Below are 25,215 nucleotides of genomic sequence, written 5' to 3'. Positions count from 1 at the left end.
ACTTTTACATTTCTAGAATTAAAACCACTAACGTGACGCAATTTAGTCGAAAATAATAGAAATTTTTGGTTTTCCCAAAAATAAAAATTTCTAAAAATTGTATTTCTTGCTCTAAAATTTTGTAATTTTGTAATTTTGTAATAATTTGGTAAAATAATATAAGACTATCTTAGCAGTTTTTCTAGACTAACATGTTACTGTTTTTCATTTTTTGGTAATTTTTGATTTGACTGACGACATAAAACGCAGTAAGACTCAGCATGCCTCGCTAATTCGGAATTAACATACGATAAACGCTCGGCACGCCTCGCTTGCCAAAACGTAACGTTCGCTAAATGCTCGGCACGCCTCGGCAAGTCTAAGGTAAAATACGATAAACGCTCGGCACGCCTCGCTTGATTAACAAAAAATTTTGATCAACGCTCGCCAACTCTAAAATAAAATGCAATTAACGCTCGGCACGCCTTGCTCAGAAAAAAACATTCAGTACTACAACTAGATTAGAAAACTAACATATCTCTAAAACATCTTAGCAGTTTTTCTAGACTATAAAATGTTACTGTTTTTGATTTTTTGGTAATTTTAAATTTGACTGACGACATAAAACGCAGTAAAGTTCAGCGAAAAACGTTTAGTACTACAACTAGATTAGAAAACTAACATATCTCCAAAACAAAGTCTACTGCGTATCGAAATAAACCTAACCAGTGAAATTACAACTTATTCATAGATAAAGTTATCTTTGAGGGATTACCTATATTTTATTATCACTATAGGTATAAATAACGAGAGGTACACAGAAATTGAACCAACAATGCATTTTAAACAAGTTCCTTTATCATTATTTTAAAAATTGATTATATTGTTTTCCATAGATTTGCACACAATTTGTTAAAATAAACAATCCCTCTACATTTAACCGGTAATCGTATGATTAAAACTACACAAAATTACAGTCGTAAAATATTCATAACCCCTCTAATTGCGTTGTACCTAAAATTTCTACTATGCAAATGCACTGATAGCGCTCACAAATACTCAATCGATATCTTATCTCCTGATAAGATCCTGTCTCGTCAATCGATTTTCGGTTAATTCCACAACTTGTTGCCAAATCGTCCCGTGTTTTTTTCGACGCCCCAAAAAAAACGAAAAAATGCCGGAATACGAGCGCTTGGGTAGCGAAAGGTAACCCGGACGTTTCCGCAATTTTTTTTCTACTTTTTTTTGTGTTTTCAGCGGACACTCGTGGCGAGCCCTAACCTCACTCGAGAAGAAGCTCGTGATTTTGTCGGTCATCTTAAGCATTGTAACTTTCTCTTTGGCGATTGCTTTGATGACCAGAAAGTGCGAAGGTGAGTTTTATTACTTAGAGGTGATGAGGTGATAAGAGGGAATTGTAGGTCCGGCGCCGATAACGACGACGAGTGCTCCAACGACTACCGTTAAGCCTTCAAACGGTACGACTGCCCCCACGGCCAGTCCAAGTAGTTCCAGTAGTGCTGCGCCTACTAAGGCGCCGTCACCGACAAAATCGTCGGAGAAGCCTGTGACTACGACGACTAAGACGACGCCGACGACGAAATCAACGGAGAAGCCTGTGACTACGACGACTAAAGCGACGCCGACGACAAAATCAACAGACAAGCCGGAGCCAACAAAATCAACAGACAAACCTGGGCCGACAAAATCAACAGACAAGTCTGGGCCGACAAAACCAGCCAATGCTTCTCTTTCTTAAAAAGTCAATTTTTGACTAATTTTAACTTGGTCAGTAAACATAAATCCAATTTTTGGGAAGTTTGCTCAAAGTTTATCTTTATCAGTTATCAATTTACTGTTTATTCCGTCTCACTTTGTACTTTATTAGATTATAGATCCTGTGACACTGTTTTAAGGTTTTTTTCCTAAAATATAGTGTGTTAAAGTATTGCCTCTTTCTCTGTATGAAAAAAATTAGTTGTGCTTTTTGCAATTCTCTTTTGTTGTTGTTTTCTCACATTCCTTTGTGTTTTCTACCTCTTTTACTCTTACCGCTTTTTTTACATTCATTTCCTTTTTCTTTTACGTCTTTATGACTCATAAGACTTATTAGACTCCAAGAAGTTGTTGCAAAATTGTTTGTACTTTTTATTTTACATAGCTTGGTTAGGTATATATTGAACATATTCTTCAATTTGTGAGAATTTGATTTGAAAATTCTTTGTAATTTTTAAATTTTCAATTTTCCCTAAATTTTTTATACTTTACTTCATACTTGAAACGTAATGGTTAATAAGTCAAAATTGGTGTTTTTGACAATCAAAAATTTTTGCTCGAGACTAGACTAAATTTTTTAGATTTTTTAGTTTGCGTTGCATCCAAAATTTTTTCAGATTTTTTTTTCCGAAAACAAAATCTATAAAATTGTATTTTTCGATCTAAAATTTTGTAGTTTAGAAGAATTAGAAAACAGGCCTAAAAGAGAAAATTTACCGAACTTACAGTTCTGTGAATATATCGACAAATTTTTGATATCCCTTAAAATAAAAATTTCAAAAAATTCTATTTCTTGCTCTAGAATCTTGTTGTTCAGGTGAATTATTCAAAAAATCCTAAAAAATAAATTCTTCAAAATTTACTTTTCTAAGATCAAAACTACCAACGTAACGCACTTCAGTTCCAAACGACGAAGTTTGACACCCCTAAAAATATATATTTTTTTAAATTCTATATCTTGCTCTAAAATTTTGTAGTTCTGCGGAGTTATTAAAGAAAATCAAAAAAATAAATTTTCAAAATTTTACAGAATTAAAAATACCAACAAGATGCAATTTAGTCGAAAACGATGGAAATTTTTGGTTCCGTTAAAAATTAAAATTGGTAAAAATTCTATTTCTTGCTATAAAATTTTGTAGTTTAGATGAATTACTAGACAAAGTGACGCCATTTAGTCGGAATTGATAAAAAAAAATTGGTTTCTCTAAAAAAATAAAATTTTTAAAAATTCTATTTCTTGCTCTAAAATTTTGTAGCTTAGGTTAATTACTAAGCAGATCTAAAGTAATAAATTCTCCAACTTTTACATTTCTAGTATTAAAACTACTAACATGACGCGATTTAGTCGAAAATAACAATATAATATAATAATAAAATAAAATAATAATAATATAATAATAATAGTAGTTGAAATTTTTTTCCCAAAAATAAAAATTTCTAAAAATTGTATTTCTTGTTCTAAAATTTTGTAGTTTAGTGGAATTAGTAAACAGGTCTAACAAAATAAGTGCTCTAAATTTTACAGATCTAGAGTAATACTAACAACGTAACAAAATTTAGTCGAAATTTTTGGTTGCCTCAAAAATTTAAATTTCTAACTATTCTATTTCTTGCTCTAAAATTTTGTAATTTAGGAGAGATAGTAAACAAATTCAAAAAAGTAAATTCTCAAAATTTTACATTTCAAGGATTAAAACTACTAACGTGGCACAATTTAGTCGAAAATGATGGAAATTTTTGGTTTTCCCAATAATAAAAATTTCAAAAAATTGTATTTCTTGTTCTAAAATTTTGTAGTTTAGCGGAATTAGTAAGCAGGTCTAACAAAATAAGTTCTCTGAATTTTTCAAATCAAGAGTTAATACTACCAACGTAACAAAATTTAGTCGAAATTTTTGGTCGCCTCAAAAATTCAAATTTCTAATTATTCTATTTCTTGTTCTAAAATTTTGTAATTTTGCAGAGATAGTGAGCAAATTCAAAAAAATAAATTCTCAAAATTTTACAATTCTAGGGTTAAAACTACTAACGAGACGCAATTTAGTCGAAAATGATGGAAATTTTTGGTTTTCCCAAAAATAAAAATTTCTAAAAGTTGTATTTCTTGTTCTAAAATTTTGTAGTTTAGCGAAATTAGTAAACAGGTCTAACAAAATAAGTTCTCTAAATTTTACAGATATAGAGTTAATACTACCATCGTAACGAAATTTAGTCGAAATTTTTGGTCGCCTCAAAAATTCAAATTTCTAATTATTCTATTTCTTGTTCTAAAATTTTGTAATTTTGCAGAGATAGTAAGCAAATTCAAAAAAATAAATTCTCAAAATTTTACAATTCTAGGGTTAAAACTACTAACGAGATGCAATTTAGTCGAAAATGATGGAAATTTTTGGTTTTCCCAAAAATAAAAATTTCTAAAAGTTGTATTTCTTGTTCTAAAATTTTGTAGTTTAGCGAAATTAGTAAACAGGTCTAACAAAATAAGTTCTCTAAATTTTACAGATATAGAGTTAATACTACCATCGTAACGAAATTTAGTCGAAATTTTTGGTCGCCTCAAAAATTCAAATTTCTAATTATTCTATTTCTTGTTCTAAAATTTTGTAATTTTGCAGAGATAGTAAGCAAATTCAAAAAAATAAATTCTCAAAATTTTACAATTCTAGGGTTAAAACTACTAACGTGACGCAATTTAGTCGAAAATGATGGAAATTTTTGGTTTTCCCAAAAATAAAAATTTCTAAAAATTGTATTTCATGTTCTAAAATTTTGTAGTTTAGCGAAATTAGTAAACAGGTCTAACAAAATAAGTTCTCTAAATTTTACAAATATAGAGTTAATACTACCATCGTAACGAAATTTAGTCGAAATTTTTGGTCGCCTCAAAAATTCAAATTTCTAATTATTCTATTTCTTGTTCTAAAATTTTGTAATTTTGCAGAGATAGTAAGCAAATTCAAAAAAATAAATTCTCAAAATTTTACAATTCTAGGGTTAAAACTACTAACGTGACGCAATTTAGTCGAAAATGATGGAAATTTTTGGTTTTCCCAAAAATAAAAATTTCTAAAAATTGTATTTCATGTTCTAAAATTTTGTAGTTTAGCGAAATTAGTAAACAGGTCTAACAAAATAAGTTCTCTAAATTTTACAGATATAGAGTTAATACTACCATCGTAACGAAATTTAGTCGAAATTTTTGGTCGCCTCAAAAATTCAAATTTCTAATTATTCTATTTCTTGTTCTAAAATTTTGTAATTTTGCAGAGATAGTAAGCAAATTCAAAAAAATAAATTCTCAAAATTTTACAATTCTAGGGTTAAAACTACTAACGTGACGCAATTTAGTCGAAAATGATGGAAATTTTTGGTTTTCCCAAAAATAAAAATTTCTAAAAATTGTATTTCATGTTCTAAAATTTTGTAGTTTAGCGAAATTAGTAAACAGGTCTAACAAAATAAGTTCTCTAAATTTTACAAATATAGAGTTAATACTACCATCGTAACGAAATTTAGTCGAAATTTTTGGTCGCCTCAAAAATTCAAATTTCTAATTATTCTATTTCTTGTTCTAAAATTTTGTAATTTTGCAGAGATAGTGAGCAAATTCAAAAAAATAAATTCTCAAAATTTTACAATTCTAGGGTTAAAACTACTAACGTGTCGCAATTTAGTCAAAAATGATGGAAATTTTTGGTTTTCCCAAAAATAAAAATTTCTAAAAATTGTATTTCTTGTTCTAAAATTTTGTAGTTTAGCGAAATTAGTAAACAGGTCTAACAAAATAAGTTCTCTAAATTTTACAGATATAGAGTTAATACTACCATCGTAACGAAATTTAGTCGAAATTTTTGGTCGCCTCAAAAATTCAAATTTCTAATTATTCTATTTCTTGTTCTAAAATTTGAATACTACCAATGTAACGAAATTTAGTCGAAATTTTTAGTTTTCTCAAAATATAAATTTCTAACAATTCAATTTCTTGCTCTAAAATTTTGTAATTTGTTCGTACACAGATCTAAAGAAGAGAATTGTCCAAATTTTACAGTTCTAGAATTATAAGTACCAACGTGAGCAATTTATTCGAAATTTTTGGTTCCTTTGAAAATAAAAAACAACTCTAAATATTTTATTCTTACTCTAAAATTTTGTAGTTAAGCGGCATTCATGTCCAAGAAAGTAAATTTCCTAAACTTTAAATTTCCAAGATTAAAACTAGCAACGCGAGACAATGGAGTCAAAAACTGAGAATGAAAATTTTTGGTGTTCCTATAAATAAAAATTCTATTTTTGCGCAAAATTCTGTAGGTAAACGAAATTAATAAACAAGTCAAAAAGAGTTAATTTTCCAAACATTACATTTCAAGAATCAAAACTAGCATGATGGAATTTTAGTTTTTCCAAAAATTCAAACTAAAACCGAATGATAATTTTTCCATTTCAAGAATCCCCGAAAAATGCAAGCAATCTTTAAGTAGAAACTCGCTGGCGGCGCTTTAAAAAAATTATCCATTTTCGTCAAACCAGTAACGCACCCCTAATAAAGCGCCAAGAATTTAAGTATGACAAACAATCTTCAAATTAATTTAACAAAACCCCGGAAACGCGCCCTTAAAAACTTCACAAGTTTAGTCTCCGTGCGAAAATCGGAAGTGCAACTCCAATCTATTTCATCTTTTTAACCCTCCTCCCGGTAAAAATGTAAATCCTGTAAGGTTTTTACCACATTCGGACCCTCCTCATGTTCAAATGCGAACATCACCGTGTTTATAAATTACCTTTTTGGTTTCTCTTCGCCGTTTGTTTGAATAGACGACTTCCGGTCTCTGGAGTCGGGACGTCGCGGAACTTTATTTACCGTATCCTAGAGATGTCTTTTCATTTTTCAAAGGGTTTTTGTACAATGTGAACGGGGATGCAAAATGATTTTCCCTGAACTGGTTTCGACGACAGACGGAAGGAGTTTGGCTGTGGGGATGAGGTGCCGATAATTAAACCTTTTTAAATCTGTTTATTTTAGTTTTGTAATTAAAACAGCTCGAAAACAAAAAAATATTACAAAAAAGCAAGGGCCGCGCACAAGTGAGATCCACAGGGCCACCTCAAAAATGACCGTTTAAATTGGTAGAATGTGAAAATCGTCGTTCTTATTTCACATAATTTGTAAAAGTACTTTCCATTCTCTGATTCGTTTTAAAGAATCCTCGCTTGATTCCGCTCCATCGCCCTTCGCAGCTAATTTGAATTAGAGCTGATACGAATGTATAGCGCTCAGTAAATATGACGTAATGCATATAAACAAGCTCGTTGTGTACATTTGCATTAGTACGATTGGCTCGCGTATGCTTTGATAATAAATTACTTCCATCAATTAAACGTTTACATAATTGTAAACTCTGTTTTATTTCCGCTTCCATCTGCTTAACAATAACGGGGAAATATGGAAAATGTGATATAGAGTTTCGATCATCGATGCAAAATGGGCACATTGACAAAAAGCGCGTGATTTATGGAAAGCGCCCCATTTTCCGGCGAAAAATCACGAATTCATGTCCCGTGAATAAGACATGCCCTCACCTGAAGTTGTTGAAACAAGTTTGAAATTAATGCGCCGCTTAATTTCCCTAATTACGCGAAAATTAATGAAGGAGCAGGTGTGTTTACTCGCTTGTCTTGAATCTTCGCCGTCAGAAGTAAAAATTCACCACGAATTTGTTTTCTGGATAGATAAACAGAAGTTGAAATATTTAAAAACTTTCATATCAATTAGTTAAAAAACTTCCAAAGCTCCACTGAAAGCTAATCAATTTTCGCAGAGGGAATATTGGAAAGCTGCCTTTCTGAGAAATGCGAGTTTCGAACTAAGAGTAAACGATTGCCTCTTTAGGTAGGAAACATTAATGAGTATTGAGGTGGTGTTTGTTTTATTTCGAGCTGTAGACGCGGAAGAATCTCTTGTTGATGACTGAACAGACAGTGAAGGGAGTTATAGCTTTATGAGAAATGTTACACAGCTTGAGTAGTTTGAATCAAGCATTTCATTATTGCGACTTCCAGGAATGAGAAAATTCAAATATAGGAAAATCGAAGAAAGAATTTTATTCTCAAGAAAAGAGAACAATCTCAATGAATACTGTCTATTTAAAATCATATTGTCGCACAACAACACTTTTTCTAGCTACAATCCTTTGCGAATTGCTCTTCCCGGAAATTAAATGCAATCTCGTTAGTCCTTCAACCGAACGAACAAATTTTTATTCTTATTTAGTTTTGATCGAGTTATTTTAACTGAAATTAGAATTGGAAACGATATTCAAGTTTAACTTTTTATTCAGAAATTAAAAATTTCAATAATATAATTTTTTGCTTCAAAACTTTGAAATTTGATGTAATTAGTGAACAGTTGGAATTTTACTTTCAGAAAAAGCAAAAAATTTCACCGATTTCGAAAATTTACAAAAACTATACATAAAATAAAATTTTAAAAACTTTCAAAAATTGTATGTTTTCTCTAGAATTTTGAAACTTGGGTCTGTTAATAATTGAGTTTAAAGTAACAATTTCACCAAATTTTTATGTAAACTTTTGAAAAATTCTGGTTTGCTTTAAAATGCAAACTTTCCAAATTGTATGGTTGTAGCTTTAGAATTTTTAATAAAATTTATAATGTATTGATTTAGAATTAAATAAATTTTATTGCTATGTAGTACAATTTTTGTACATTTTTTTTAGGTGCTTAAAAAATTTTGTTTTTTTCAAAGCACTGTCTTGTTTTTACTTTTGGTATTAGAATAACAAAATTTGTGAAGACTTCTAGCCCTGAGAAACTTATTAAAAGTTCCACATTTCAAAAGTTTACGTTTAAGGGTACAGAGAATTGTTATTTGAAAGCTAAGAAAATTTTCTTTTTTTAACACACTAATTTTTTCATTTTTGGTGTCACAATAACAAAATTTGTAGACATTACTAGCCTTGCGTGAATAAATAAGGCAGGTATAATTGTTAAAAAATTTTATTTTGGAGTTCTGAAAATGTCTCCAATGTTGCCCAACAGTTTTTATTTCCTTCAATTTAGATACTATAGTTATAAAATTTTCGTTAATAGTAAATAGCTTTTAGCAACTTATTACAAGTCTTAAATTTTAAAAATTTAGGTCAAAGGATACAATTTGGAAAAAATATTTTGAGAGCTCTGAAATTTTTTTCAATTTTTTTCCATACGCTGCAATTTCTTCATTTTTTATGTTACAGAAATAAAATTTAAAAAGTTTACTAGCCTTGAGTTTATAAGGAAAACTACTAAATTTCAAAAAATTACATTACAGGGTTCAATTTTTAACAATTTTTATTTTAAGGGCTCTGCAAATTTTCTCGATTTTTTTAACACACTGTAATTTTTTCGTTTTTAGTAGAGTTTATGGTCACTAAATCAATATACCATTTTTTTTTAAATTTACCGCAAAAGGTACAATTTTTGGAAATTTTAAAATTGAGATTCTTTAATTTTTTTCAACACCATGTAATTCCATTATTTGTGATGTTGCAGTAATGAAATTTGAGGAGGTTACTATCATTGACAAATTTATTAAAACCATTAAATTTAATAAGTTTACATGCAAGACTACAATTTTTGGAAATTCTGATTCTGATTAGAAGCAGTGAAAAACATACCAAATTGTTTCCCCTAGAAATTATTGCTAGATGAAATTAGCTTTTATGGCGAGCACAAATTTGCAAAATTCAGAACAAAAAGAACAATTTTTGAAAATTTTTACTTTGAGAGCTCTAAAAAGTCTACTTTTTTTTAAAGTCTGTATTTCATTCACTTTGTATGTTATAGATATAAATTTTTCGGAGATTATTAGCCTTAAGCGACTTACTAAAAGTTCGAATTTTTAAAACTTTACGTCAAAGGGTACAATTTTTGAGAATTTATATTTTGAGAGATCTGAAAATTTTCTCGTTTTTTTTCCACACACTGTAATTTCTTAATTTTTGGGTTTAGAATAACAAAATTTCTGGACATTACTGACTGTGAACGACTTATTAAAAATATCAATTGTCGAAAATTTAGATCAAATGGTACAATTTTTGGAAATTTTAATATTAAGGGCTCGGAAAATTCTCTCATTTTTTTTTTCAACACCTTGTAATTCCATCATTTGTGGTGTTGCATTTGTAAAGGTTACTACTAACTTTGGCAGACTTACTAAAACCACCAAAGTTCAAAAGTTTACATGCAAGACCACAATTTTTAGAAATTTTTGTATTAAATGCAGTGAAAAATACATCAAATTGTTTTGGTCACCCTAGAAATTATTGATTTTTTGTGCTATAAAAACTACATTTGTGGACATTGTTACTAATTAGATTTTTATCACGGACACAGATTTTGCAAAAATGTAGATGAAAAGGAATAATTTTTAACAAATTTTTTCTTTGAAAGTTCTGAAAATTTCTACATTTTTTTTTTCATAACTCTGTAATTCTTTCATTTTAAATATTATAGATATCAAATTTTTGGATAATATTAACCTTAAGCGACTTACTAAAAGTTCCAAGTTCCAAGTTCCAAAATTTTCTTCATTTTTTCAACACACTGTAATATCTTGATTTTTGGTGTTACAATAACAAATTTCTTGAGGTTCTTGAGGATTTTGAGCGACTTATAAAGAATACTTGTCGAAAATTTACATAAAAGGGTACAATTTTTGGAAATTTTAATATTGAGAACTCAAAATATTCTTAAATTTTTATTCAACACACTGTAATTCCATCATTTGTGGAATTACAGTAATGAAATTTGAGAAGGATATTAACCTAGAACAACTTATTAAAACCAACAAATACTTAGAATGTACAAGCAAAACTAAAATTTTTGAAAATTTTTATATTAAATGCTGGAAAAATAAGTCAAATTGTTTTGATCATTCTGGAAATTATTGATTATTGACGCTACGGAAACTTTATTTGTGGATATTGCTATTAATTATTGTTTTATTACAAACACAAATTTTGCAGAAATTCAGATGAAAAGGAACAATTTTCTAAAATTATTACTTTGAGAACTCAGAAAATGTCTACATTTATTTTCATAATTCTGTAATTCTTTTATTTTGAATGTTATAGAAATAAAATTTTCGGAGGTTATTGTTATTACCCTTGAGCAATTTCCTAAAAGTTCCAAACTTAAAAAAAATAGGTCAAAAAGTATAATTTTTTAGAATTTATATTTTGAGAGATCTGAAAATTTTCTTGATTTTTTTAAACCCACTGTAATATCTTTATTTCTAGTGTTACAATAACAAAATTTATGGACTTTACTGATGTTGAGCGATTTATACAAAATACAAATTGTCGAGAATTTACATCGAAGGGTACGATTTTTGAAAATTTTAAGATTGGGAGCTCAAAAATTCCTTAATTTTTATTCAGCACACTGTAATTCTATCATTTGTAGACGTTTTTATCCTGAAACAACTTATTAAAAAAACCAAATTTTTAAAAGTGTACATGCAAGACCACAATTTTGGTAAATTTTTATATTATATGTAGTTAAAAATACACCAAATTGTTTTGATCATCCTATATAATCCTATATAATATCCTAATATAATAGTTATTAGTAAATTTAGTATTTTAGAAAGGGACAGCTAAGGCCGTCTAGGGGGTGAAATGTAGACTTTGGGGCCCAGAATTGCTTCACGACAATTAAATTAGTTTCTTTCAATTCTCAAGATTTAATGTTTTTTGTTCTGCCCTTGTCTGATTTGTTTGGATGTAATAAATGCGAAAAACAATTAGAAAAGTCGAAAGTCTCTATTTCGTTTCCGGAACCAATAAATAATTTCTCCTAGCCCTTGCATCCCAGCGTGTTTCTTTCATAACTCACCAGGATATTGCACCCCTTTGTCGTAAGTTATTTTCGGCGCTAAATAATATTTTTACTCCACTACACCTATTATTAAATCCTTTCATTGTCACGAATTTATTTTCCTCGCTCCCTTCTCTATCAATTTTTTACAAATATTACCCCGAGAATTTATAGCACCTGCGCGCAAAACTCTTCCGCGCCGCCCTCACTCCAAAATATAATAATTTTTTTCCTCTGTTTTAATTGAGAGTTGTTGGCCATGTCGCCGCCCAAATAAAACAAATACGAGTTGGAACGTTTGCGGCGAGATAATGGCAATGCAGATAAAAGCATACAGTTTTAAAGTTTAAATAAAAACCTCCCGTATTCATAAGTTATCGCCGTCCATAAAAATCCTGCAGTATCATAGAGCGATTAATGTTCCTTAACGTTTCCGTGCCACAGCATTAAACATTCGCCCTCTGCCACGATCGCATTTATCAGGGCAAGATTTCAATTACATCCACCTGTACAGATCCCGAAACATCGCGAAAACAGCATCACGAGTGATATATTGCTTTATTTGTGCAAAAAGTTTGCGAATAACGAAGTTTTTCATAATTGGGCGACGGTCAATTTATATTTCACTGAAAATGTAAACATTGCAGGGCGCAGCTTTGCCACGTCTTGACACGTTCTACTTTATATAGTCTATGAAAGTGTCGCCTTAACTGTCGCCAGGGCCATAAGTTTTGTACTTTTCGTTTTAGCGACATTTTTCTTAATGTATTGTTTCAAACATTTGTTTCGTTACGACATATCTAAGCCTATTATAGCACTAGTGTGATTATATTGACGCTCTAGAGCTCCGAGAATGATCTATTTGCCAACGCAAAACTTGTATAAAACGGCTTAAACCATCGTCACGTCCACTACTTTTCGCCCCCGTTAAGTCAGTTTCCATTCTGCACAAGTCTCGTTATTTTAAGAATTGTCTCGAGCCTACCCTGGGGACGAAATAAATAATTCCTGATAAAGTTTCGCAGCGAAATGTGTGTCTAGAATCTCATTTACTTAAATAATAACTGATTAAGTTTGCAGAATGCGGAGTTCAGCGGTCTCAAATTACACAATTTGTAAAGGTACATTCTCTATTTACTTCACGCCTTAGTGAAGGACCGAAATGATTTTTATTTATTTGCATAAAAAATGGTTGATTGGTCAGTTTTATGACGAAAAGAAATAAAAAATTAAAATTCAAAGCGAGGGCCGCGGAAATGTGAGGTCCATCGAATTCTGAGGGCCACCTCGTTTGGGTGAATATTATCGATTTAGTGTGTATGTAACGATTCAGTATGTAAAAGTAACATCTTTGTCTTTCTGAAAATAAAGATTCCGAAAAATTTTGTTGCTTCTGTTTTTATTTTTAAGCTTTTTTTTAAACTATGGTGTTTAAATAAATAAAAAATTCCGCTTTGTTCTAAAATCTGTAATTTGGTAGAGTTAAAATGTAGCAAGTCCATCAAATTTCATTGCTTCAGCGTTCAAATTACCGTAGTTACAGATTTCAATAGAAAATTATTTTGATAGTCCATTCTAGAAATTAAAAAATTCAAAACTATTAATTTTTGTTCCCAAAATCGGTAATTTGGTGCACAGAATAATCAGCTCAGAAGTAACGAGATTACTAAATTTCATTGTTTTATTGTTAAAATCGTCGGAGTTACTGATTTAATTTTTGAATTTTGAATTTGCTCCCAAGTATGAAAATTTCAAAGTTTTTACTTTTTATTCTGAAAATCTGTAATTTAGTACAGCAAATAAACGTCTTGGAAGCAACGAGTCTACCAAATTTCATAGCTTTAGCGCTAAAATTATCAGAATTTAAGCAAAAATTTTGAACTTATAACCCATCCTAGAAATAAAAATTACAAAAAATTTATTGTTTGTTCTAGAAAACTGTAATTTAGTACGCAAAATATCCATCTAGGTAATGGTAAGTTTATCAAATTTTATTGCTTTAAATTGTTGGAGCAAGAGATTTTATTGTTGAACTTGGAATTTGTCCCCAATTATAAAAATTCCAGAATTTGTACTTCTTATTCTAAAACTTTGGAATTTGGTATAGAATAAACGTTGCAAAAGTGACAAATCCATCAAAATTACATTGTTACAGCGTTAAAATTACCGTAGTTACAAATTTTGATCAAAAACTTATAACTTTTACCTCCTACAAAAGTTCCAAAAATTTCACATTTGGTTCTAAAAATCAAAATCTCCATCTCCAAAATTTTTATTTTTATTCTAAAAATTTAATAAATAATAAACGTCTAAGAAATTAAGAGTCTATCAAATTTCACTGTTTTAGCGTTAAACTTCCTGTAGTTACCGATTTTAATCAAAAATTTTGAGCATAGTATAAGCCATGCTAGAGATATTTTTTTTAATTTCACTTTTTGTTTAAAAAAAATTGTAATTTAGTGCTAATAATAGTCACGAAGTAACGAGCTGACCTAGATTCAATTCTTTGGTTATAAAATTGTCGAAGTTAGATTCAGAATTTTGAATTCACTCTTAAATTATAAAAATTCAAAATTTTTATTTTTTTATTCTAAAAATCTGTAAATTACCACAGTAAATAGACGTCTAAGAACAGAAAAGTCTACGAAATTTCATTGCTTTATCGTTAAAATTATCGTGGTAATAAATTAAAGTCCAAAACTTTATTGCTTTAAAATTTATAGCTTTTCCTAGAAATAAAAAAATTCAAAAATTTTACCTTTGGTTCAAAATATCTGTAATTTAGTACACAAAATATCCGTTTAGAAAATAACACATTCACCAACTTTCCTTGTTTTGGTATTAAAATTGCCGGAGTTACAAATTTAATTTTTTTATTTTGAGTTTATGTCTCAATTAAAAATTCCAAAATTTTTACTTCTTATTCAAAAAGTCTATAATTTAATAAATAATAAACGTCTAAGAAATTAGGAGTCTATCAATTTCACTGCTTTAGCGATAAACTTCCTGTAGTTTTAATAAAAAATTTTGCGCATATAGCCTATGCTGGAAAATAAAAATTTCAAAAATTTTAATTTTTGTTTAAAAAAATTGTAATTTGGGGCACATAATTGTCACGTTTCATTTCTTTAGTGAAAAAATTGTCGAAGTTACAAATTATAATTTGAATTTTGAGTCAAATTTTTATTTATTCTAAAAATCTGTAAATTACCACAGTATATAGTCGTCTAAGAACAGAAAATTCTACCAAATTTCATTGCTTTATTGTTAAAATTATCGTGGTAATAAATTAAAATCCAAAATTTTATTGCTTTAAAATTTATAGCTCTTTCTAGAAATAAAAGAAATCAAAAATTTCACTTTTGGTTCAAAATATCTGTAATTTAGTTCACAAAATATCCATTTCGAAAATAATACATTTACCAACTTTCATTGCATTAGTATTAAGATTAGCGGAGTTACAAATTTAATTTTTGAATTTTGAGTTCATGTCTCAATTAAAAATTCCAAAATTTTCACTTCTTATTCATAAAGTCTATAATTCTGTGCAGTAAATACACGTTTTAAAAGTGAAAAGTCTACCAAATTACATTAGTATGTCGATAAGATGACCAAAGTTACAAATTTTTATCAAAAATTTTGAACTTGGAGCTCCTCCTAGAAATAAAAAACCCAAAAATTTGACAATTGAATTTAAAAATCTGAAGTTTTGTACAGTAGATAAACATTTAAAAAGTGATTAGTCTACTAATTTTATTGCTTTAACTTTAAAATTATCCTTGTTACATATTTCAAGCTAAAATTTTGAATTTATAGCCCATCCTAAAAACAAACATTTTATTTTTTTTCTAAAAACTGTAATTTAGTACGCAACGGAACAACAAATTTTATTTTTGAATTTTGTTTTGAAAACTTTAAACTTATAGCTTCTCTAAGAAATAAAAATTCCAAAACAATCACATTTGGTTCTAAAAACAATTTGACACAGTAAATAAACGTCTAAGAAATAGTGAGTCTACCAAATTTCTTTTATTTGACGTTTAAAATTATAGTAGTTGCAGATTTCAAGCGAAAATTTTGAACATATAGCCCAGCATGGAAATAAAAAATTAAAATAATTTTACTTTTTATTTCAAAACTCTTTGATTTAAAGCCCAAAATTGTCATCTTAGAAGTAACGTGCTCACCAAATTTGATTGCATTAATGTTAAAATTGTCAGAGTTACAGATTTAATTTTGATATTTTGAGCGCGTCCTCCAAAAAAAATAATTCAAAAATTTTCACTTCTCATTTTAAAAATCTGTAATTAACAGGCGTTCCGCTTTAAATTTTAGACTTAATTTTTCTTCTAGTGCCACAATTCTACCTCCTGAGACTGTCCGATGATTCATTATAGACCCAACTTGGTTCGCTATGATCTTTTCGACGAGAATGCTCCATATAATTTTTTACTTCTTCAAAAAATCAATTACTTTTTTAGCCAAAATTTCACAATTGTGCCTCCAGAGAATCTCCGATGATTCATTGCACCCCCAGCTTATCCGTGCCTCTCCACCCCCATTTCTTTGATCCCATCATTGTCAGTACAGGGGCGTTGCGTCTGCAAGCACGTATAAGTTAACACCGCCATATATCTCAGGTAATAAATTACTTGAACTATTCACTTGGTGCGATTAAGTGTACGAATGCCTAACAACCGCCCCCGTCTCGATGTTTACAGCATTTACTCCCTAATGGGCGTCATCGAAGTGGCGCTCCTGCGTCTAGGATTTGCGTCCGAACCCGAGTTTCAAAGGGGTGTTTATGAATTAGTTGTTACAACTTAAATAGCTAGTAAGTAGCTGTTCACTTGGCGACATTCCACTTTGTTTTCGGGGAAGCTTAAGGGCGAGTCCGTGAAGTTTCTCCAGAAGATTAGCGGTGTTAGAGCTTTGCCGGAACTCATATGTGATGAGGAAAGTGGTTACAAATTCCTCCAAACAGGGATTTCGTTTTTGTCCCCATATTTAATTTAATTTAATGTCGGCTCATACAGGGTGATTCACGATAATTTTTTTTCTCAACAACAACAAAAGTAAGTAGATGAATTAATAATATGAAATAAAAAAGCTCATCGTGGATCACCCTGTACGTCACCGGAAATATAATCAGCTTTCACCCCCATAATCCCACCGAAGGAATCGGCAAAGAAAATATGAAATTTGAACCGTTAATCAGATCACCGGCGAAATTACAATTTATTTTTTACTTTTACGACCCCCATCAACTTTGGGGTAATATGTCGAAAAGAAGGTCGCGATTTGACAAAATTTCTACAGAAAGTAAGGATCGTACTACGATACCTGATAAAGGAAATTATTTAATTTCCGGCCTTTAATGGCCACATTGCTTTAATCTGGGTCTAATGACATTCGTTGATTTGGTTTTATTGCAAATTATGCCGTTGCGAAAAGAAGGAAAATACGGGCGCAGTTGTGGGACGTAATGCAAAGAACGCGCTGTAACTCGAAGATTGCATGATAAGACTCAGATTTAGAACTGGAGGAACATTATAAATCGCGAATGGCGTGCTGGAAAGCGCGACAGTATCAGTACAGGTCGGATTTTGAGAAAAGTTCTTGTATTTGAACGGAGATTATTTAACTTTCTTTTCTAATTTCTTAGATTCGTCAAATTCAATCAAATTTTAAATTTTACATACCTTGTTCTAAAAATCTGGAATTTCAAATTTCATTGCTTAAGTGTTAAAATTGTCCGAGTTACTGATTTGATTTTGGAATTTTAAATTGGTTCTCCAAGTAAAAATTTTAAATTTTTCATTTTTATTCTCAAAATCTGTAATTTGGTACAATAAATAAATTTCTCTCTTGTAACGTTAAAATTCCCGTTGTTGTGAACATGTAAAATTAATTAAAAAAGAAATTTGTAATTTGGTACACATTAATAGTCACCTAAGAAGAAACAGGTTTACCAAAGTGCCGTTGTGTTAAAATTGTCGGAGTTACAAATTATTTTCATCTTTCAATCCAATTAAATAATGTCAAAATTTTCATTTTTATTCCAAACATCTGTATATTTGCACAGTAAATAGACGTCTGAGAACTAACAAGTCAACTAAATTTTATTGTTTTAACGTTAAAATTACCGTGGTTTTAAATTTTTATCCAAAATTTTAAATTTAAAGCTCATACTGAAAAAAAAATCAAAAATTTTACTTTTTGTTCTAAAATTCAGTAAATTTCATTCCATTAGCGCTAAACTAGCAGATTTTGTAGGTTTCGAGCTCCTCATTGCCAATTCAAGCCAGAAAACGGCAAGAATCAGCGAGAAATTGTCGTTTAGTATGGAAATAGGCGGATTTCTCTAAGAATTTTGATGATTTCTTGCATATTTCTGCTGTTTTCGTGCAATTCAGCCGTTGAATCTTGGTAAAAATTAGTGGTTTTGTAGATTTCGAGCTCTTCTTTGCGAATTCAAGCAGAAAACGGCGCAAATCAGCGAAAAATCGTCTTTTAGCATCAAAATAAGCAAATTTCTCTAAGAATTTTGATGATTTCGTGCAGATTTCTGCTGTTTTCTTGCAATTCAGCCGTTGAATCTTGATAAAAATTGGTGGTTTTGTAGAATCAGCAAGAAGTCAGGAGTTGTAGAGTTAAATTTTATGCTCGTCATAAACTGGTATGTTAACAAAATTAATTTATAAATTTTTATATATAATCAATTTTAATTTACGCAAAATTGTGTGTTTGTTCAAGGTCAAATAAAACACTTATAATAACAAAACCAATTTAAAAAAAATACATTTTTAAAATTAAAAAAAAACAAATTTGCAAAAATGCTCTTGTAAGTCAAATTTTGAAATAGGGGGCAAATAGTACTTGAGATTTTCTTATTAAATGTACACTTTTACAAATTTTTTATAATAACAAAACAGATTCTATAAATTTTTTTCGTTTAAAGCTAACAAATTAAGATTTAAAAAAACCATTGTTAATCAGTTATTATTTGAACAACAGCCTTAAAATTTTAGGACAAATATTACGCGAGATTTGTTTGTTAGATCTGCCAAATTTCAAAATGATCAAAGCAACAAAACCAATTGTATAAATTAAAAAAAATCGAAATTTCAAAAAGCGTAAGTCGGATTTCAACTGGACAATAATCTTGAAACTATAACATTGGATTTGCCTCAAATATCTGCATAATTACAGAGTCATAATTTTAATATTATCAGAACAGATTTTAGAAATTTCTATCGTTTAATATAAAAAAATCTAAAATTTCAAAAAACCCTTGTAAATCAATAATGTAAGGACAGAATCAAATTTTAGAATTTTTTGACTTTTAAAATAAAAAAAAACAAATTTCAAATTTTTTTTTAATTGGACAATAATTTTGAAATTTGGGACAAACCAGTATTTTGGGTTTTCATATTAAATCTAGAAGTCTACAAGATTTTTGTAATAATAAAACGAATTTTAAAAATTTTTTTCGTTTAAAGCAAAAACATGGGCTTGTAAAAACTATTGTCAATCAGTTATTAATTAAACAGCCTAAAAATTTTAGGACAAAACTACGTGAGATTTGAAATTTGAGAAAATTAGAATATTGGATTTGCTTAAAACATCTGCAAAGTTACTTAATTTTCCTATTAATGGAAAAGATTTTAGAAATTTTTATAATTTAAAGTAAAAAACAAATCAACAAAAACTATTTTCAGTAAACTAAATCAGTAATTAATTAGATAATAGCCTTGAAATTTGGGAACAATACAAGATGTGACTTATTTAATAAATCAGCCAAATATCATTATAATCGAAGAAACGAAACAAAGTTTAAAAATTAAAAAAAACTTTTGTGAGTCAGTGTTTAATTAAACAATAGTTTGAAAATTTGGGATAAATAGTATCTTGAATTTTCTTATTATATCAAGAAATTTACAAAACTTTTTCGAGTAGTGTAAAAAAATTGAGATTTCAAGAAAACATTTTAAATTAGTTATTATTTGAACAATTGCCTTGAAATTTTAGGACAATACTACGTGAGACCTGCTAATTAGATCTGCCAAATTTGAAAAATGATCGCAACAACAAAACAAATGTTAGAAAAATTTTAACTTCTAAAATAAAACTAAATCAAAATTTCAAAAAAATCTTTTGACTTTGGAAGTCAGATACATATTGAACAATAATTTTGAAATTTGAGAAAATAGTATTTCAGACTTGTTTATTTTTATTATATCCGCAAATTTACAAAATGTTCGTATTGACGAAACAGAATTTAGAAATTTTTTAATGAAATAAAAAAAATAAATTTCGAAAAACTATTGTAAATCAGTTACTAATTAGACAAAGATCTTGAAATTTAAGGACAATTTTACCTGAAACTTGTTTGTTAGAATTGCTAAATATCAAAATGCTCAAAACAACAAAACAATTTTAAAAAATGTTTAACACAAGAGTAAAAAAATCGTCATTTAGAAGAATCGTTAGTAATAAGTTAGTTGTTAATTAAACAATAATATTAAAATTTGGGAAAAAAAATAACTTGGACTCGCTTATAACATTTCTGAACAAACTCATATTAGTATTTTTTTTTTCTTATTTTTGGTGGATGCGCCGGGTCGCGTAGATCTGTTATTCATTTTAATAACTCCATCGCGTCACGCCCTGTCTAAAACCGTTTTTACATTAATATAACTCCCTCAGCCAAATCAAATTTCTTGCTCGAAGTGTCCAACAACTCTTTCCGAGTTATTACGCTTTGAAATCTGACAGTTTTATCATTCCGCCACCTCCAGAGAGTACAGTAAAATGTCGTCTCTTCAAATTAGGCTGTACATGCTTAAAATCTGAATTCGATTTTTCGTTTTAATCGCCACTTTCATCAAGCCATAATTTTAGTAATCCGCAAATTGAGTAAACTCGCACAAGCTCGATCCACTTCCTGAGAGTCTCTTCAGATTCCCACGATAGCGTTCCCTCATAATGGCCACGTTTTCATTTCAGAAAGATGTCGGAATAAAATTTAAATTAAAGCCGCGACTTCAGCAAGTTTTAATAAATTCAGATCGAAAAGATAAGACACAAAGAGGAGCCAGACTTGCGATCGATTTTACTATCAAAGTCGCAAGAGAGCCATCCGGATGTTTACTGTTTCGGTTTCGTCTAAATGGGAAACAGTGTTGGACTTTTGGAAATATGAGTGGACGGAAATGGGTTTGATATCCTCCAGAGATGACTGATGCAACATAAAAAGTATGAGAAGAATTGTAGAACCGGAACGACGACAAATCTGATGGGTTAACAAAACTTGTTTATTTTCTGGGGGAGGGAGATTAACATGTTATATTCCATGCTAAGAGCTTGCCGTGACTGAACATTCAATTAGGGAGACTTGCATGCGTGGTCGTGCGCAAATATAGAAATAAATTAAGAAGCTATTTCTGGTACACATACAGAGGAGCTCCAACCAAAATTACTGTCAAAGTATTAAGTCATTTTTGAAGTAAAATAGTTTTCTAATCCAAAACGCTTTAAAAAAAATCTTACTTTTTGCATGTAATTTTTAAATTTTTACTTGAATTGAAAGTCAACACTAACTTAACAAATTTAACTAATTTAAAATTCTTTTAACACGAAATTATTAAATATTTATACACAATATATAAAAAAAACAAAATTTTGGTTTGACTTTAAAATAAAAATTACAAAAATCTGTCATTTTCGTTCTAGCGCCATGAGATTTTGTCCAATTAATTGATGATGCAAAGTCAACATCTTCCCTAAATTTTGTTTATGGAGCACTAAAATTACCAAAGTTAAATTTTTATTGAAAAAATCCAAATTTTAGCATCATCACAAAATAAAAGTTTTAAAATCTATCTCCCTGGCTCTAGCAGTGTGAAATTTTGTCCAGTTCATAATAATAATAATAATTTTTCCAAATTTTATTGCTGTAGCATTAAAATTGTAAAAGTGACTAATCTTAATTTAAATAAAATTAATACTCTGGAATTACCTCAAAATAAAAATTTTCAAAATCTCTCTCTTCTATGGAATTTCGTCCACATAATAATCGGTGCACAATTAGTAATTTTTCCAAATTTATTTGGTTTAGAACTAAAATTGCAAAGTTACAAATTCTAATTATTTTTTTTTTATCATTATTACTCGAAATCGAAATAAAAATTTCTCAAATTTGTTCCTTTAGCCCTAGCACTATGGAATTTTGCCCAGTTACTAATCGATGCAAAAGTAGTAACGTTTCCAAGTTTAGTTGCTGTAACGCTAAAATTGTGAAAGTTACAGAATTAAATTTAGAACAATCAAACTTTTCGGTCTACTTCTAAATAAAAATTTCTAAAATTTGTTTCTTTGGTCCAAAAATTATGCGATTTTGTCCAATAATGAAACTATGTAAAATTAATAACTTTCCTAAATTTAGTTGCAACAGCACTGAAATTACGAAATCTACAAATTTTAATTAAACAAAATAAAAAATTTGATTTTGCCTTAAAATAAAAATTACTAAAACACTACGCAATTTCGTCCAATTAATAACCGATGCAAAATTATAACTTGGCCAAGTTTAATTGATGTAGCGCTAAAATTGCCAAAGTTACATATTTTAATTAAAAAAATTTCAAAATTTTAACTCGAAAGCAAAACAAAAACTTCTAAAATCTGTCCTTTTTGCTCCAGTACTATGCAATTTTGTCCAGTTAATAACCGATGCAAACTTAGTAAGTTTCCCATAATAAGTTGCTAAAGCACTGAAATTGCCAAATTTACAAATTTTAATTTAAAAACTTTCAAAATTGTTAATTTAAAAAATTTCAAAATTTTAAAATTTTAATTTGAAAAAGGTTAAAAAAAAGCGTTGCAAAATTAGCACTTTCTCCAAATTTTATTGGTATAGCACTAAAATTGCCAAAGTTACAAAAAATTTTCGAAATTTGGCTTTGCTTTAAAATCAAAATTTGTAAAATTTGTTCTTTCGCTCTACCGCCAAGCCATTGTGACTAGTAAATAAATGATGCAAAATAAGTACATTTTTCAAATTTAATTACCGTAAAACGAAATTTCCCAAAATTAAATTTGTATTTTTAAGTTTTTTAAAATTTTGGCTTTATCTCAAAATAAAAATTTCTTAAATTTATACCTTTCTCTCCAGCACAATGCGACTTTGTTTAGTTAATGCAAATGCAAAATTAGTTTATTCCACAAATTTAAATGCTGTAGCACTACAAATTTTAATTTAAAAAAATTTGAAGTTTTATTTACATCTCAAAATAAAAATTGCTAAAATCTGTTCCTTTCACTAAGCAATTTTGTCCAATTAATAATCGATGCAAAGTTAGTAAATTCGACAAGTTTAAGTAGCGCTAAAATTGCTAAAGTTACTAATTTTATATATTTTTTTAATTTCAACTCTAGAGCAAAATAGAAATTTCTAATCTCTTTTGCTTTCGCACTATGAATTTTGTTCAGTTAATAAACGATGCCTAATTAGCAACTTGCCCAAATTGAATTCCTGAATCACTAAAATTGCGAATGTTATAAATTTCAATAAAAAAAACCAAAATTGTAACTCCGCTTCATAAAACATTTTTGTTAAATTAGTCTCTTTCATTGTACTGCATTGCTATTTTGTTCAACTAATAAGTAATGCAAAGTTAGTAACTTTAACTGCAAATTGAAATGCTCTAACACTAAAATTGTCAATGTCAAAACTTTTAATTCAAAAACACAAAATTTTGGCTCCATCTCAAAATAAAAATTTCTAAAATCTGTCTCTTTCGCTCAAGCAGTATGCAAGTTCGTCCAGTTATTGATCAATACTAAGTTAGTATCTTCCTTAAATAAAATTGCTGAAGCACTAAAATTAACAAAATAACAAATTTTAATTTAAAAAAAATCAAAATTTAATACAAATTTCTAAAAGAATTTCATTTGGCTCTAACAGTATGTGATTTTACCAACGTAATAAACCATGCAAAATTATTAACTTCCTTAAATAGATTTGATATAGGACTAAAATTGCCAAAGATACAAATTTTAATAAGAACAAACAAAAATTTTGAAAATTGGTTTCTTTTTCTTTGGCACCCTGCCAATTTTTCATATATAATTTTTGTATAGTTTGTTGCTCTAATCAAGCGAGCAAAAAGTGCCGTTTTAGGAGGTAACTCTTCCTCGACCGTTCCTACAATAGCGTTTTCCCTTCAGATTTTCAGAGAGACGTAGTTTTCCAGTTTGATTTTCTCTCTGTTCGCTGTCAAATTTACGATCCACTTTGACATGTGACTACGCCGCCAGAAATTCGGGATAAAAACAGTCAATTAAGAGTCGGCACTAACGTAAACAAGTCTAGACTTCAAAACCGAAAACAAAAGAGATGTAATTTAACATTTAGAATGTACGTCTACATTACACGCCACGAGTATATGTTTATTCACAATGTTTAAATAAACAAAATATCTTTTACTGTAACGAATTTTTTGCCTCAAGAGGAACGCGATTTGCATTGCATAAAACTACTACAATGTGTCATCAAGTAGAAAAGAACCTGTATTTACTGTTTTGAACTACCTAAGTCCAATCAACTAGTACAAGTTTGCACAGAAAGACGCGACGTCAAGTGCAACATTCTTATATGACTCAGTTTACTCTTCTGTACTCACGAACGCCTTAAGTTCAGATCTAGCTGACAATCCCTTTAGTAGTTTGATTCTTTAATGAAATACGTCATGATAAAGATTGAGATCTCTGCTTTATAATGCGGTGTTTAATTTTATAACCCACAAAATTGTAGTTGACTGAACAAACCGAACTCCACGTCCCCAATACAATGTTCTCCAAAATTCGTTGACTGGTGTAATCCCCAATAAATAGCAGTTCACCCCGATCAAACTAGATTTATGACTTTCAGGTATCACTGTCAGTTGCGCCCCAGCAGCAAAAAGTCAAATATAAAATGACAGCAACAATTTAATAAGCCCGAGCATCGATTTGGTAAAGCACGTTCTGCCCGATAAGCTCTTCCTATTCGATGTACTTTTTCAGTCGATACATCAAGAATTTCACGGGTTGCACCGGACATTATTTTCCTCGTGATGGAAACGTTCTGGACGAACTCACTAATGAACTTTGATGACGTCGGCGTGAGTGGTGTACGATGCACGTTTTGATGCGATAAGCTCTTCCGATTCTCGGGCGGTACATTGGAACTTTTCGCGTTGCAACATATTTTACAGTTGGTAGTAACGTTACGGACGAATACACTAATGATGATGACGCTGGCGTGATAGCAATTTGTAAAGAGTGGACGGGTTTGGTGAAGTGGAGGAGCGATATATACCGGCGTGGAAAAAAGATGGGCAAAATAGTTCGATGGATAAAGCGCGGAAAATTTTATTATGCCATAACTAACTCAATAGAAAAACAAGAAAAACGAAGAGATTAAAAGAGATTTTACAAGTTTGTTTCGTGATCTAGGGTCACGGAAAAGCGAGGACCGCCAAAAAGTGAGATCCATCAAAGTCCGGAGGCCACCTAGTCAATTGTTATTTTATTCTTTT

General features: G+C 29.6%; 1 protein-coding gene across 1 annotated transcript; it reads left to right on the top strand.

Annotated features, from left to right (window-relative positions):
* The first annotated feature begins 1,061 nt into the window (after positions 1–1,061).
* LOC148176190 (uncharacterized) lies at positions 1,062–1,930 on the top strand. The gene is made up of 3 exons (XM_088034465.1): positions 1,062–1,188; positions 1,240–1,355; positions 1,404–1,930. Exons 1-3 carry the CDS (start codon positions 1,157–1,159, stop codon positions 1,739–1,741), a joined length of 486 nt encoding a protein of 161 aa, XP_087890591.1. The 5' UTR covers positions 1,062–1,156; the 3' UTR covers positions 1,742–1,930.
* Positions 1,931–25,215: the final 23,285 nt, after the last annotated feature.

The sequence above is a fragment of the Gnatocerus cornutus genome, chromosome 4 (genome assembly GCF_029298725.1).
Source record: "Gnatocerus cornutus isolate USDA-ARS CGAHR chromosome 4, icGnaCorn1.1, whole genome shotgun sequence".
Classification (NCBI taxonomy): domain Eukaryota; kingdom Metazoa; phylum Arthropoda; class Insecta; order Coleoptera; family Tenebrionidae; genus Gnatocerus; species Gnatocerus cornutus.
The sequence above is the reverse complement of the archived record's forward strand: the minus strand, read 5'-3'. Positions and strand labels throughout refer to the sequence as shown.

Excerpts from the sequence above, each read along its gene's own strand:
- LOC148176190 (XM_088034465.1), top strand. The coding sequence starts at position 1,157 with ATGCCGGAATACGAGCGCTTGGGTAGCGAAAG. Across the intron at positions 1,189-1,239 it reads GAGCGCTTGGGTAGCGAAAG|CGGACACTCGTGGCGAGCCC; the intron begins GTAACCCGGACG and ends TTGTGTTTTCAG. Across the intron at positions 1,356-1,403 it reads GATGACCAGAAAGTGCGAAG|GTCCGGCGCCGATAACGACG; the intron begins GTGAGTTTTATT and ends AGGGAATTGTAG.